This window comes from Carassius gibelio, chromosome B23 (genome assembly GCF_023724105.1).
Source record: "Carassius gibelio isolate Cgi1373 ecotype wild population from Czech Republic chromosome B23, carGib1.2-hapl.c, whole genome shotgun sequence".
Taxonomy (NCBI): domain Eukaryota; kingdom Metazoa; phylum Chordata; class Actinopteri; order Cypriniformes; family Cyprinidae; genus Carassius; species Carassius gibelio.
This window is the reverse complement of record NC_068418.1, coordinates 28,494,901-28,508,709: the sequence shown is the minus strand read 5'-3', so window position 1 is coordinate 28,508,709 and position 13,809 is coordinate 28,494,901. Positions and strand designations below refer to the sequence as shown.

At 38.3% G+C, this 13,809-nt stretch overlaps 2 protein-coding genes across 13 annotated transcripts in view; one reads left to right on the top strand and one right to left on the bottom strand.

Annotated features, from left to right (window-relative positions):
* Positions 1–735: 735 nt before the first annotated feature.
* On the bottom strand, positions 736–2,789 carry LOC128011937 (transmembrane protein 107). Its single transcript, XM_052594742.1, has 6 exons — positions 2,595–2,789; positions 2,382–2,472; positions 2,224–2,291; positions 1,502–1,602; positions 1,186–1,282; positions 736–1,065 (listed from the first exon to the last, which is right to left on the bottom strand). The coding sequence occupies exons 2-6, from the start codon at positions 2,466–2,468 to the stop codon at positions 996–998; spliced, it is 423 nt and encodes a 140-aa protein (XP_052450702.1). The 5' UTR covers positions 2,469–2,472; positions 2,595–2,789; the 3' UTR covers positions 736–995.
* An 809-nt stretch (positions 2,790–3,598) lies between these two features.
* Positions 3,599–13,809, top strand: part of LOC128012143 (E3 ubiquitin-protein ligase HUWE1) — a 41,560-nt gene continuing 31,349 nt past the window's right edge. For 6 of the 12 annotated variants that reach the window (XM_052595174.1, XM_052595169.1, XM_052595168.1 and 3 more), the window contains exons 1-23: positions 3,600–3,666; positions 6,606–6,655; positions 7,506–7,575; positions 7,668–7,766; positions 7,846–8,052; positions 8,159–8,311; positions 8,690–8,752; positions 9,897–9,974; positions 10,099–10,146; positions 10,271–10,439; positions 10,552–10,652; positions 10,831–10,981; positions 11,070–11,197; positions 11,289–11,429; positions 11,550–11,655; positions 11,828–11,935; positions 12,034–12,135; positions 12,237–12,317; positions 12,522–12,628; positions 12,866–13,070; positions 13,152–13,243; positions 13,368–13,570; positions 13,691–13,748. In XM_052595174.1, coding sequence (XP_052451134.1) covers positions 7,531–7,575; positions 7,668–7,766; positions 7,846–8,052; positions 8,159–8,311; positions 8,690–8,752; positions 9,897–9,974; positions 10,099–10,146; positions 10,271–10,439; positions 10,552–10,652; positions 10,831–10,981; positions 11,070–11,197; positions 11,289–11,429; positions 11,550–11,655; positions 11,828–11,935; positions 12,034–12,135; positions 12,237–12,317; positions 12,522–12,628; positions 12,866–13,070; positions 13,152–13,243; positions 13,368–13,570; positions 13,691–13,748 — 2,445 coding nt within the window. In that variant the 5' untranslated portion in view covers positions 3,600–3,666; positions 6,606–6,655; positions 7,506–7,530. Of the gene's footprint in view, positions 3,667–5,027; positions 5,226–5,468; positions 5,488–6,157; positions 6,220–6,605; positions 6,656–7,505; positions 7,576–7,667; positions 7,767–7,845; positions 8,053–8,158; positions 8,312–8,689; positions 8,753–9,896; positions 9,975–10,098; positions 10,147–10,270; positions 10,440–10,551; positions 10,653–10,830; positions 10,982–11,069; positions 11,198–11,288; positions 11,430–11,549; positions 11,656–11,827; positions 11,936–12,033; positions 12,136–12,236; positions 12,318–12,521; positions 12,629–12,865; positions 13,071–13,151; positions 13,244–13,367; positions 13,571–13,690; positions 13,749–13,809 lie in introns of those variants that run through there. The other 6 variants (XM_052595175.1, XM_052595171.1, XM_052595164.1 and 3 more) reach the window with 6 other exon arrangements.

Below are 13,809 nucleotides of genomic sequence, written 5' to 3'. Positions count from 1 at the left end.
TTCTAAACCTATGTGATTTTCTTTCTTTTGTGGAGCACAAACCTAAATACCATATTTTCCGGACTATAAGTCGCACTTTTTTAATAGTTTGGCTGGTTCTGTGACTTGTAGTCAGGTACGACTTATTTATCTAAATTAATTTGACATGAACCAAGAGAAAACATTACCGTCTACAGCCGCGAGAGGGCGCTCTATGCTGCTCAGTGTAGAGTACAGAGCACTGAGCACAGTATAGAGCGCCCTCTCGTGGCTGTAGACGGTAATGTTTTCTCTTGGTTCTTACTTCTAAATAAACGCGACCTTATATATGTTTATTTCCTCGTCATGACGTATTTTTGGACTGATTCGACTACTTAGGTGCGACTTATAGTCCGAAAAATACGGTAATTAAAAAAATATCTGTGGTCGTTATGGTTCTTAAAAGTAAAGCCAACGGGGTACAGTGTTCTTTTGTCCATTATTTGGACAAAAACAGTTGAAATATTCTTTCAAATATTTTTTTTTCCCCATCACAGCAGAAAGTAGATCATATAGGTTTAGAATGACATGAGGATGAGTACATGATGACAAAGTCTTGCTTTTAGTATGAATTTGGGGAATGCAGATAGTATAAATTGGGTAAAAAAGTACAAGTAAAATTAATATTACATGTGCTTATAATTAACAGTTTTTAAGGGTAAAAATGTTGTGTGATCTAGTGAAAAATCTGAAGAATAAACAGACACAGTTTATTGGTCAGTTGTATCAAAATACAAAATGCTTTAATTCATCACAGTGTGTACAAAATGTGATATTTTCAAGAAAGAAATTGAAAGCAGTTATTCGTAACCACATAAAACCAACAAAAAGCCTTCAAACATAATTTTGCAATCTAAGAACTAATTTTATGAAAATGCTTATTCATTGTGTCAGTGAATATTACTCTCGTTTCAGGATATTCTGGTACGTCAGTCATGGAAGGACAATATCCGCCTGAACCAAGAGGGCAGAGATCCTTATAGAGGCTTCCTCTTAAATCCAAACACTACAATAAAAAGGATCATCTCATATAGTGCTGGAATCACACTGAAATGTAGAGAGAAAATATTATTGCAAAAAGTTTTTAAAAGACACATTTAAAGAGAATTTATTAAGACCATTTATATTCACAGTTATGCATTGACTGTTACTTATTTACTGACTGACCTACAGAAGCCACAGATCCACCAGTAGAGGCTGCAGGTCCATTGCTCAAACAAGAAGAAGAGCAAAGCCACAGCGCCACTGGTGTGACATCCAATAGCTACAAAGTGATGGTTAAATAAAAATCTGTTCCAGTAATTTGATTATGCCATATCAGTAACAACCAGAAATGACTAACTATTGTGAACAACAATGTAATGGTCAAATACTGCATTAAGAACTGCATTCACTTTTGGACTGCTCTAGGATAATAAAGGAAAAGATATCCCTCTTCTGAGGTGGACAACCAAGTAAGTTGAGCCTGTGGTGGTAAGGATACATAGAAGAGCTTGATTGTTGTTGAACATAGAGACTCCAGAGAGGAACCCAACCAGCTCGACAGCAAACAGGCCCAGGGTCACGGATAATGCCACTACAAGTCTGCTCTCCAAAAAAAAAGTTAGAAAAAGATTCATGAGTATATACATGTACATATATATATATATATATATATATATATATATATATATATAAAACATCCCATTTTAGTGTCGGAATCAAATTAAATTTACAAAAGTGATTTTATATAAATACAGTAGGAAGCATAAATGCAAGTAAAGTGTCTACTTTAATGGTCAAAAAACTTTTATAAAAAAAAAAAAAAAAAAAGAAAGAAAAAAATGGGTGACATGTTCCATCATCATTAACAGACATCTTACTTGTATATATTTTTTTGACCTGTACTGACATATAAAAGAAAAAGAGATAATACAACATTTTATTATATTTTAAATTATTTAAAACGTCTTGCCAACAAATAGGTAAAACCTAGTGGTTTGAAAAATAGTGGCAAAGATTGGTAAAGATTTCAAATGACAGGTAATTCGTTTTGGGGGCTTTTTTTTTTACTTTGGGGCATTTCATATGTTTATTTAGCAAGGATGCACTAAATTAATTAAAAGTGATACAAATTATTATTATTATAAAAAAAAAGTATGTACTTTTTGGTGGTTTGATAGTGTTATGTTAACGTTAAGGTTTGATAGGTTTATGTTAACGTACCGTGTGTCCTCAAAGCTGTATTCTTCATTAGTGTAATCCAGTGGGAGGCAGGCTCTGACACTGTTCTCCTGTGGGATGATGCTTCAGCAATGAATCACAGACCTGACACAAATATATCCTGCGACACAACAGTGATTAAACCTGGGATTAGTTCTTACCCGGGACCAGAAGATGATGATGACTATCACAAGATGCGCGATGAGAGTCAAGAAACGGGCTGGCACCAGACTGCTTACCACCGACATTGAACTGAACAGAAAACAACATCATGTGAGACTTAAACATAGCACTAAAGCTATGTGCAAGATAAACAAGATACTATTTATCTTGTAAATTCACGGTTTACACAAAAGGTGTAAGTTAACACTAACCGCGGATGCACGCAGCGGCTCTATAAAAGCTGTTAAAACTTGCTAATATCGTTCAGTTGGCGTGCCGAAAGTAAGTTTGTTTCTAACAGATGACAAAGCAGAAACTAAATATAATGCAACAGTTATACTTATCTACAAAACCCGTGGACAGTCTTTACGCTATAACGTTAAGCTTCAGGTTGCTACGACAACACTCTTCTTCTATTTGTAGAATCGGTTCTCAAAACTGAGCATTAAAAAGAATAATGCTGCCACCTACTGGCAGGAGTCGCTATGTGACATTCTCATCATGCAGAGGGGACGCACAATTTCATCATTATTTATAAACAATTAAATGTAGGTAATTCGTTCATTTTTACTTTAGAGAAAAAAAAAAATGAAATTAACTTTTTCACTTCAGCATGAAACTCTGGCAAATTAAACACAATGCAAATTTGTCCCATAAACAACTCAGTAAACTGGTCTTATTATTTCCATAAACAGACAGTCCATGTGTGTTGTAGGCCTAGTAAAAATCATGTTTTTGGTATAGCCTAGTTTTAGCAGAAATATGATACAGGCATTCAATGCTGAATGGAGGGAATTAATCAAATATTAGCTTTGACCATGGCCTTAACTTTTAAGAATTATATCTCTAAAGCACATGCGAGACAGTTTATGAATATTTTACATTATAATGGCGAACGCCTTTGCTGTTTGGGAATCAGGGTGTTATAGACATGCACATTAAAAAATTAATTACTTGTAATATTTTACCTTGTTTGCAACTGTTTTTATAAAATTTGACAGTACTTTTTGAGTATCTGAGAAAACACAAAAAAGCGAGCAATGTATGAAATGGATTATCATACAGATTTTATTATTATTATTATTATTATTATTATTATTATTATTATTATTATTATTATTATTATTATTATACTCATGAATACTGATCAGATCAGTGAAGGGGCTGGTCTGCGTGACCACAACATATTACTATTGGAGCAGGGGAAGCCAATTGAAATATCGCGAGATTTACATCCCCACTCGCTGCTGTAAGATGGAGAAGTTATGTTGAGGCGCAACCGAGGTATGATCTTAAGTTAGTCTTTGTCTGTTTTGTGGAGACGTCTGTGGCTGACTTTACATGACCGTTAACATTATCGGACGGTTTTGCTCGTAAATATTAGTTGTATACTGTGGGTAAAATAAGTGTTTTGGATGGAAAGATTAGACACTTTGCTAATATAAACCGCCATTTTTAATTTGCAGTCAGACTGTCGAGCATTGTGGTGTGTTGCATGCACGCGCGATGTGCGCGCACAGAGACTGAAATCTATTTACAAAATCTATATTTCCATAGGCAGAATCTCTAAAATGAAATGTAATAAACGTGCATGAGTGAAGATGATGATGATGATGAATTGGCGAAAACACTCGTTATGGATCTGTAAAGGGATGACGACGAAAAGAGCATGTAAATGTGGTAGCATGTGCTTTTGTGATAAATGAGTTGCACAATATGAGTTTTCGTGTGGAATTTATGCATTTTCAATCTTCACGGCCTTAAAATCAGGCTTCAGACATTGTGTAATCTGGATATGGATGCTCATACCCATAAATATGCTGAGCCGTCGAGTCCAATAAGTCTTGACACCTAAATTCCTCTTATCCCTTTGGTGGTTTACAAATTTCCATCCTCTCTAATCTGTTATGTTGTCCAGTTATAATATACAATTTTCTATCAGAGAAGTATCCGCTGTTTTCATTCCCCAATGCACCCCCAGAAATCTGTTTTATATGATATATTATGGAGATTACTGCTGATGGATCATATGGATCAGTGTAACCAAACCGACCCTAAACTGATGTTGTAAAGTGCATCATGCACTTCCAAAAACAAACTAACAAACAAACTAAAAATCACATAGATGTGTGTACAGTGTATATTTGTGAACTTCCCACCCTGTTTCTCTTGTTTTATGGTGCAAACTGTTGCTGATGACAGGAATGAAGAAATGAAACCTGTTAATTCCTACAGTAAAGAGTATAACAGTCGTTTTCAATGAATGTAAAAAGTATTATAATCTAATTTCAGTGTGATCAATTCATTTCCAAGCTAGTGATTAAGTTTAATATTAGAATGAATAAAACTTATATTTGGAAAATATATATTTCATACTATATCTTCATAATACCTTTTAATGTAGTGCATTAAGAAAAAATATCCAAACCGATTGATTGCAAAATTCATAGACTTTTCTTTACATTAAAGTTAGTCTGACAAACTCCATAATTTCACAAATTTAAAACTTCAATATTTAATACTTTTAAGTTCTATCTCAGATAAATGTGTTTTTGATTTGATAAAGTACACTTCAGCATCATGTGTGACACGCTACGTTCGCCCCAAACGCAGCTACGCAAAAGTGCAGCAGGAGAAAGCGAGAAATTGAGCAGTCCACTGGAAGTCAGTGTTATGGTAGGCCCGAATGGGGAATGATTCAGCGAGATATTCTGCGTTTCTCAGCTAACCAAGCAAACCAACACATGCACGAGCATCTCATCAGTCGCCACCGCGTGCGCCTCACCGGCCACGGTTCATCGAGACGAAGCTCTTGCTGAAGATGTGTGGTAATATATGCCACGGTACGGTTGTGTCGAAGTGTAAGCCCTGTGACAGACGACGTTTTGTGAGCTAGGGTTTTGAGGGGAGTGAGCGGGTTTGCCGGAGCAGGCCGGGCTGAGCCGGGCACTAGATTAGAGCAGAGCATGTGAGCAGCTTGGAGGAAAAATTTGGACCTGTGTAACGTTAGCTTCGCTCTTGACGAATTCCGCCACAGTCGAGCTGCATATTAAGGGTTTGGCGTGTGTTTGCTGAAAAATAGTTGCTTTGGATGAGATTTTAAATGTGAGTAGAGGGATTGCGGGTTTGTGTTGACATGGGGAATTATATACTTAGTGTCTCGTAGGTCGCAAGCTCACAATCAACGATTTCGCGTGAGCGGCTAACTGTCAAATTTGCCCGGTAATCGTTACGGTTATTCCGTTAACGTTACAGTTTATAAAAAAAAAAAAAAAAAAACTGGCGGTCATTGTTTTATTTGCGCCATCTAATAGGAATGACGTGACTATGATTATCCGCAAAACTTAGCTTGCTGACTGAGGTAGCTTGTTAGCAAGGAAAAACTAGCTAGCATGTTAGCTGTCTTTTTTCTCGAATTGTACTCCCTTTTCTGTCTTCTTTCCATTAGAAATAGTTAGTGAAATTACATTTCGATTTATTGGTTTATTTCCAGAGTGGTTGTGTTACTTTCAGTGGTACTTGAATTTATTTTTTACAGCGTTATAGTTTCTTTTATGGTGAACGTACCGGTTAGCCAATGTCATTGTAATTTTTGGTATTCGTTAACTAACGTTGTCTGCCGTGTTGTTCTCTCGACTACAGCACACATTGGTTCTCTGTCAAGAACTAAATTAGTGTCTTTCTTTAGTAATAAAGTTTATTTAAATGGCATAGATAAATTAAGTTTGTCAAATGTGTGGGCTCTTTTTTCCATGTCAGGTTCCTTGATCACAGGCCAGTGCTTCTCTTTGACCGGGTTCAAGGTCCTTCATGTGTTTTGTTTCTCAAAAGGAGCAAGTAGGTTTCTAAGAACGCCACATTAACAGCCTCTTGTTTCAAAAAGAGCAGTTTAACTGGTTAAATTCAGCAAGGATGTGTTAGTGAGATTCTAGGGTTTGTCTGTGCCCAGAATCTATGCCCCATATCTGAACCAATGTGGGTTGCTTTTCCCTTGGCTTGCTCTCAGACTTGTTTTCTTTCCACTGACCTTGATTTTTAATTCTACAGCTAATTAGTATGGGATTGTTTTTGACCATTTAGAAGAAATAGGCTAGCTATATATATATTAGTTTTATATTAATTAATTCTGAAAGTTTTTGCCATTGGCAGTAAGATCAACAAACATTTTTGTGTTTATTGTCTGCAATTGTTTCACTTTCATCTAGCTTTTTTTTGTACTTTAGGTTTTGCACATGAAAAATGTCGTTAAGTTGGAATTGCCAAATCATATACCGTAAGTATCTGCTTAAATGTTGGCATTCCGGCTTACATTTGGATCTTTGATTGTTCATATGTAATGGTACACCTCATAAGTGCTTTTGACACTGCGTTTAACCCTTGGTTATCTGCATTCTAAACCACACTTAACACCAGGTGAAGGAATGTTTCACACTCATTATTTAGAAGCAGAGTCAGAGTCATTTGTGGTGTTAAACACACTTTGCGGTACCACACTTTTGCCATGTAAACCATTGTGGTATTTGAATGTTACAGTTACATGCTTAGCAACAAATATCTTGTGCCTCACATGCTTTAGACAGTCACAGAAACGTGTTGTTGTCTAAACCGTAGTATGTTGGCAGGGGGAATGTCAAATGGTGACGTAAAATGTAAATGTGTCAAAGAGACCATTTCGATCGTACCTTTTATAGTCTAAAAAAGTCCATTCAGGCAAATTGAAGGTACAGTCTGTAATACATAATCTGAGGATTCCTAATGCTAGAATGCTTTATGTAAACTGGTTGTGTGCTGCTTTCTTCGAATCAGTGACACTGACAATAAGTACATAAATGCAGGATTAAGAAATGTAATGTATGTGAAACGTTATGAAAACCTAGCATGAAATCCTGGTGAAGTATGAGAACGAGAAGTGTGAAACATGAAACAAGATAACCTAGAATATTGTTTACCCAGGTTTAGAATGAGCCAGAATTAATTTAAGTGTGAAAAGACTTTTAGTCTTTTTTCATATGTGATACTCGGGCAATGCTAAGCTTAAATTTCAGTTGGTGGCATGGGGATGAGTATTATTCACTGTTCATTTGACTGAGCTTCTCTCTCATCATTTGATGTGTTCTCTGTAGGAATCGAGTGTAGAAATTAGTGACCATGAAGGTTGACAGAAGCAAATTGAAGAAAACCCCCACTGAAGCGGTCAGTAAGCAGGATTTCTATGCATTTGGAGTTTGAGATTGTGTGCACTTGCATTTCCTCATAGTTGACATGTTCTTGCGCTCCTCCTCCAGCCTGCCGACTGCAGGACTCTCATAGAAAAGCTGAAAGGATGCAGCGATGAACAGCTGTTGCTGGAACTGCAGCTAATCAAGACCTGGAACATTGGCAAGGTATATGCCAGCACCTCTAGCATCATGGTGTTTAATATGCATGTTCAGATGTCTAATGACGACCTGTTTCTCTTCACAGTGTGAGTTGTATCATTGGGTAGACCTGCTGGACCGTTTCGATGGCATCCTCTGTGATGCAGGGCAGACGGTGGAAAACATGTCGTGGTTGTTGGTGTGCGACCGGCCAGAGAATGGGCAGCTAAAAGCCTTGTTGCTGGCGGTGCTCAACTTCACTGCACTGTTAATCGAATACAGTTTTTCAAGACACCTGTACAGCTCTATAGAGGTACCCCAACTCAAGACTGATACAACAAAACCTGCTTCTGTTAGCCTTATATGGTTTATTGCGAGTTGATTTTGAGCATTTTCTTTTTTCTCTTTTGTGTCTGTAGCACTTGACCACCCTTTTAGCATCATGTGACATGCAGGTGGTTCTGTCTGTGCTGAATCTCCTGTATGTGTTCAGCAAACGTTCCAATTACATCACCAGACTGGGCTCAGATAAGAGGAGCCCACTGCTCGCCCGTCTTCAACATTTGGCTGAGGTATGAAAGCTTTACTTTGTCATGTGAGCATATTTCTTTTCTCAGTTTTGATTGCTGAAGTCTAGAAGATTGAAATGTCAAGTCTGAAAGCAGCTGCATATCAAAGGTCTTTGAAATGCATGTGGCTAATACTGCAGCAGTATGCAGTGTTTAACTGTCAATTTTTAAAAGTTGAATCCATGACTTACATCTTTGATTCTAGTGGGAACTTCTGAAGCCTTGTTGAAATTAATTCAGGTGTTTAGTATCGGTTCTAACCAAAGCAGCATGGTGACCTGTTTTGTACAGACTGGTGCTTTCATGGTGACATTTCAAGGCTGATGCTTGTTATCTTTCATCCTACACCTTTTCCTGACTCTTTTATTCCCGCTGTCCTAGAGCTGGGGTGGGAAAGAGAATGGCTTTGGTCTTGCGGAGTGTTGCCGAGATCTGCCGATGTCGGTATGCTATTTTGTCCCATTACATATACTATGTCATTGTGAACACGGGGGGAAAAAAATGCTGTATTTTAGAGTTAAGTGTGAGCCCCATTGATAAGATGTTCATGGTTAAGTATTATGGATGACTCTAATTCCCACGTCCACCATAATTTTAATATGATTTTAATTGGGATGCACAATATTATCAGACTTTTATCAGAATCAGCCTATAAAGGCTTTAAATGGAAATATCGGCATCTGCCCGTTATGAAAGATTATGCCGATAAGTCTTGCCGATAAGAGGGAATACGTTAACCCACATGGGCTCATAGTGTGCTGGTGATTAGATCACTTCAGCAGTGTGGCTTATTCTGGAAGCTAAATTTTGTCTGAATGATAATTGGATTCAATGTTTTGGATCGCTGCATTTAATCTGTGAAAGCACGTACAGAATGCGTTTGGTGTGTGATAGAATAAACCGTAAAAGCACCTGCAGCAGTGACAGCCTCCCCCAGTTCCTAAAGACCGTTCGGATAGTTTTAATCTTTAGGGATTGCTGTTGGCCTTCTAATTAAATTAAAAGTAAAATAGTTTACATAACATTTAGACTGTTTTTGATTAAATACAGCAGCAATTTATGTCATTAAAATAATGAGTGTTTTTCAAAAAGATTCTCAGAACTTTTACAACTCTTTTGCTTTAGACTATCTACAGATGTTAAATCTTAAAATAAAATGTTAACACTGCATCTTTCTGGGAAAAAAATCCAATATCTTGTATCCCTAGATTTTAATGCAATCTGTGAATTTATAATTCATAACATAACAGCTAAATTTTAGGAATTATTATATTCTTTGATTTAAATGTCTCTATGGTAGTGTATGGTAGAGTGCTGGATGGATATTATAGAAAAATTCAATTCTGAAATAATAAATAGTAAGCAATATCACTATCTATTATCATTTTAAAGTTGCATTTAATCATTTATTGCTGCTGTTTGTAAGAAATATTTAATTATATACAAATAATTTTATGGCAGGTTAAAATGTTAATAAAATGTTGACAGAAAAAGTTCTAACCAGGCCATCTTTGTTTAGTCCTGCAATTTACAAGTTTTAGTTTGAAGCAATTAATTTCTCTGATGTGTCTATATTTGTGTTATGCAGAAATATCCACCGAGTGCCACCACATTGCACTTTGAGTTCTATGCAGAACCCAGCTCTGAGGTCAAAGTGGAGAAAAAGGTATGCATGGAGTCATGCTTCCCTTTATTTCACCATTCTCGTTCAACATTGTTCTTTTTTTGTTAAGCAAACAATTCATTTCTTTGTGTTTAACCTTTGTTGTACCTTTTTTCCCTCTCAACAGTCGAGCAGTAATACGCTACACTACATTCATATTGAACAACTTGATAAGGTGATTTTTCTCCTAGTTGTTTTCATTTGCTGTCCTTGTGGAACAGTTAATGGAAGCACATAGACCTTTAATAGCTATTGATTACACTTGAATCTGATTTTTGCTTTTCCCCGGTGGCCCTTAGATTTCCGAGAGCCCTTCAGAGATCATGGAGTCTCTGACAGCTATGTACAACATCCCTAAAGACAAACAAATATTGCTTTTCACACACATTCGCCTGGCTCATGGCTTCTCTAACCACAAGAGGAGACTGCAGGCTGTGCAAGCCAGACTGCATGCCATCTCCATACTCGGTGAGTTGACCCCTCTGGTACTGATGAAAATAAGTACAGGTATTTATTTTCATGAAACATCACTAGGTTCTCGCTTTCTGTCTAGTGAAGTTGATGTGTGTGTGTTTTGCAGTGTACTCAAATGCCCTCCAGGAGTCAGCCAATAGCATCCTCTACAATGGGCTTATAGAGGAGCTAGTGGATGTTCTTCAGATCACGGACAAACAGTTGGTGGTGGGTAGCAATTATTCATCTTTATTTTTAACACCTATATGGCATATATGTACTTGTTGCGTTATTTAGAGTGATTGCCAAGAATGGGAAATATTGCACTAAAAGATGTTTTTAAAAAAAACTGAAAAGATGCTTTTAGATTTATTTCATTTATGAACCCTCAATTGTATTGTTACAGGACATTAAGGCTGCCTCTTTGCGCACATTGACATCCATAGTTCACCTGGAGCGCACTCCCAAACTCTCCAACATTATCGACTGCACAGGAACAGCCTCCTATCATGGATTTCTGCCTGTGCTTGTCCGCAACTGCATCCAGGCTATGATTGGTGAAGAGAGAGACCTTTAGCTCTAATTACTTGAACTGTTTTCTTAGGTTTCAGGTTTGGTGATATTCTGTTTTTATGTTTGCTTCAGACCCACTGATGGAGCCATACCCCCACCAATTTGCCACAGCCCTCTTCTCCTTCCTGTATCACCTGGCTAGTTATGATGCTGGTGGAGAGGCCCTGGTGTCTTGTGGTATGATGGAGGCATTGCTAAAGGTTGGTACTTTGGTGCTTCCTCATTTCTGGAGCATTTAATGAGAAGGTGATATGTGAGGATGTATTGTGAACCGTGAAACTTCCACTTCAGGTGATTAAGTTCCTTGGGGATGAGCAGGACCAGATTACCTTCGTGACGCGGGCAGTAAGAGTTGTCGATCTCATCACCAATCTGGACATGGCTGCTTTTCAGTCCCACGGCGGCCTCTCAATTTTTATCTCCAGACTTGAGGTATTGAAAGCCTTCCCCAGCACAACTCGTTCAGCCCCTTGTTTTTCTGCATAGACTATTCAGGTTTTTGCCCTCTGCCCTTTTGTTGACGGAATGTGACCCCATTGTTTCTCTGTGCAGCATGAGGTTGATCTCTCCAGGAAAGAGTGCCCTTTTGTAATCAAACCAAAGATCCAGAGGCCCAGCACAGCTACTGAGACAGAGGACATGGACACAGATATGGACAGTTAGTACCATCTCTGTTATGTTTACTGTATGTTGAACTATATTTTTTTATCCTTATTCAAAACTGTGTATGGTATCCACAGACTGTCATCTACACACTAGGCCAGGGTTTTGTAATGATAAATTGTGGATTTGTTTTTGTGGTTCACAAAAAAATGCTTTTGTCAATGTAGTGTCAGAGGTTGCCATGGAGAGCAGTCCTGGCCCATCCACTTCTTCTGGTTCCAGAGCAGAGACGGATTTGCGAGCACAGAGCAGTGCAGTCAGCGCTCCCAGAGCAGGTACAATAAGTGTACTTGCATGTCGGCGGGTCTCCTTTATTTAGTTCAGGAGAAACTGTGGACAGTTTTGTAATACATATTTTGTTATTTCCTAACAGGAGTACAGTGCATTCCTCAGAGGGCCGCTCTGTTGAAATCTATGTTGAACTTTTTGAAAAAAGCCATTCAGGATCCTGCATTCTCTGACGGCATTCGTCATGGTATAAAACTGCATTTAATGATGCTTCAATTTTTACATTATGGTTAATAGTGTTTTTATTTGCTGACCGTGATATTCATTGCCTTTGCACTCTCTTTATAGTAATGGATGGGTCCCTCCCTACCTCTCTGAAACACATCATCAGTAATGCAGAGTATTATGGACCCTCACTGTTTCTCCTGGGTAAGCACATGGAGAACAATACTTCTGGTGCTGCTGATATATTGCCCAAACTCTTTATGTGCAACATTTTGTAGATCTGTCTTCAAGGTCACAAAGTAGAAAATTGCAGCATAGTATGGTTAAAAGGCCCTTTGTGGATTTAATTGGTTTGAATCTTGACTAATTTATTTCTCTGCCCTCTATTTTTCTTGTTCTCCGTTTTAGCGACGGAGGTGGTGACCGTTTTTGTGTTCCAGGAGCCCTCTCTACTGTCATCTCTGCAGGACAATGGTCTCACTGATGTCATGCTACATGCACTGCTCATCAAAGATGTGAGTCTGCCTTAACAATATAACTATTTTTCCCTTTCCCTTTTATTTTTGTGCCCACACATTCTATCCATTTTAAAACTCCTTTTGTCTGTTTAAAGGTCTTTCACCACCCCTGTTCAGTCGTGCTAGACCCTTTATATCCCTTTTCCCCACTAAATCTTTGTACAATTTTTTTATTTTTTTCCTCCATCGCTGGATTCCCTCTTGGATAGTCCAGCAAGTCATGATGCATTTTAGTCCCATTTTATGCCTTTGTTTCTACAGGTCCCTGCTACCAGAGAGGTGCTGGGTTCCCTGCCTAACGTATTCAGCGCCCTGTGCCTGAATGCCCGTGGTCTGCACTCATTTGTGCAATGCCAACCCTTTGAGCGGTTGTTCAAGGTGCTGCTCTCGCCAGACTACCTGCCAGCCATGCGCCGTCGACGCAGCTCTGACCCACTAGGTGAGTGGCCCCTATAGGTGTTCCTGGGTTTGGAGATGATAGGATTGTGTTTCTAACAAACTGTTTAATTTTATGAAACAGGTGACACCGCTTCTAACTTGGGCAGTGCAGTTGACGAGCTAATGCGGCACCAGCCCACTCTTAAAACAGATGCTACAACAGCCATCATCAAGGTAAAGCGGATAGTGCTGAAACACATTGTCTTTTAAGAAATCTCCTTTATTGCAGTGTTATGCATATTTAAACTCCCTTTCATTCTGAGTCCTTTAATTTGATTATTAACTTGACCTTTAACAGTTGCTAGAAGAGATCTGCAACTTAGGACGATCGCCAGAATACATCTGCCAGAAACCTTCCATACAGAAAGCCGATGGGACTGTCACGGTGCCTCCAGCTCGCTCGAACCATGCTGCAGAGGAGGCATCCAGTGAGGATGAGGAGGAGGAAGAGGCTCTACATACCTTTAGCCAACAGCAGGGGGAGCCGGAAAGCAACAGGCAGTTAGTGCACCAAAATAGCTTCTAGTGTTCCTTGTTTTCAATGCCATGTGCGAGAAATTTATTTTGTTTTAGATATAATTAATAGACCATTTAAAAAAAAAAATTGTTTTTGTTTTACAGAGTGGTGGGAACAGAGGAGCGAATCCCTATTCCTCTTATGGATTACATTCTGAATGTGGTACGTGCAGCAGAGCTAGACTCTTTGTATCTTGTCTTATACTTTTCCCCTCATTATTATT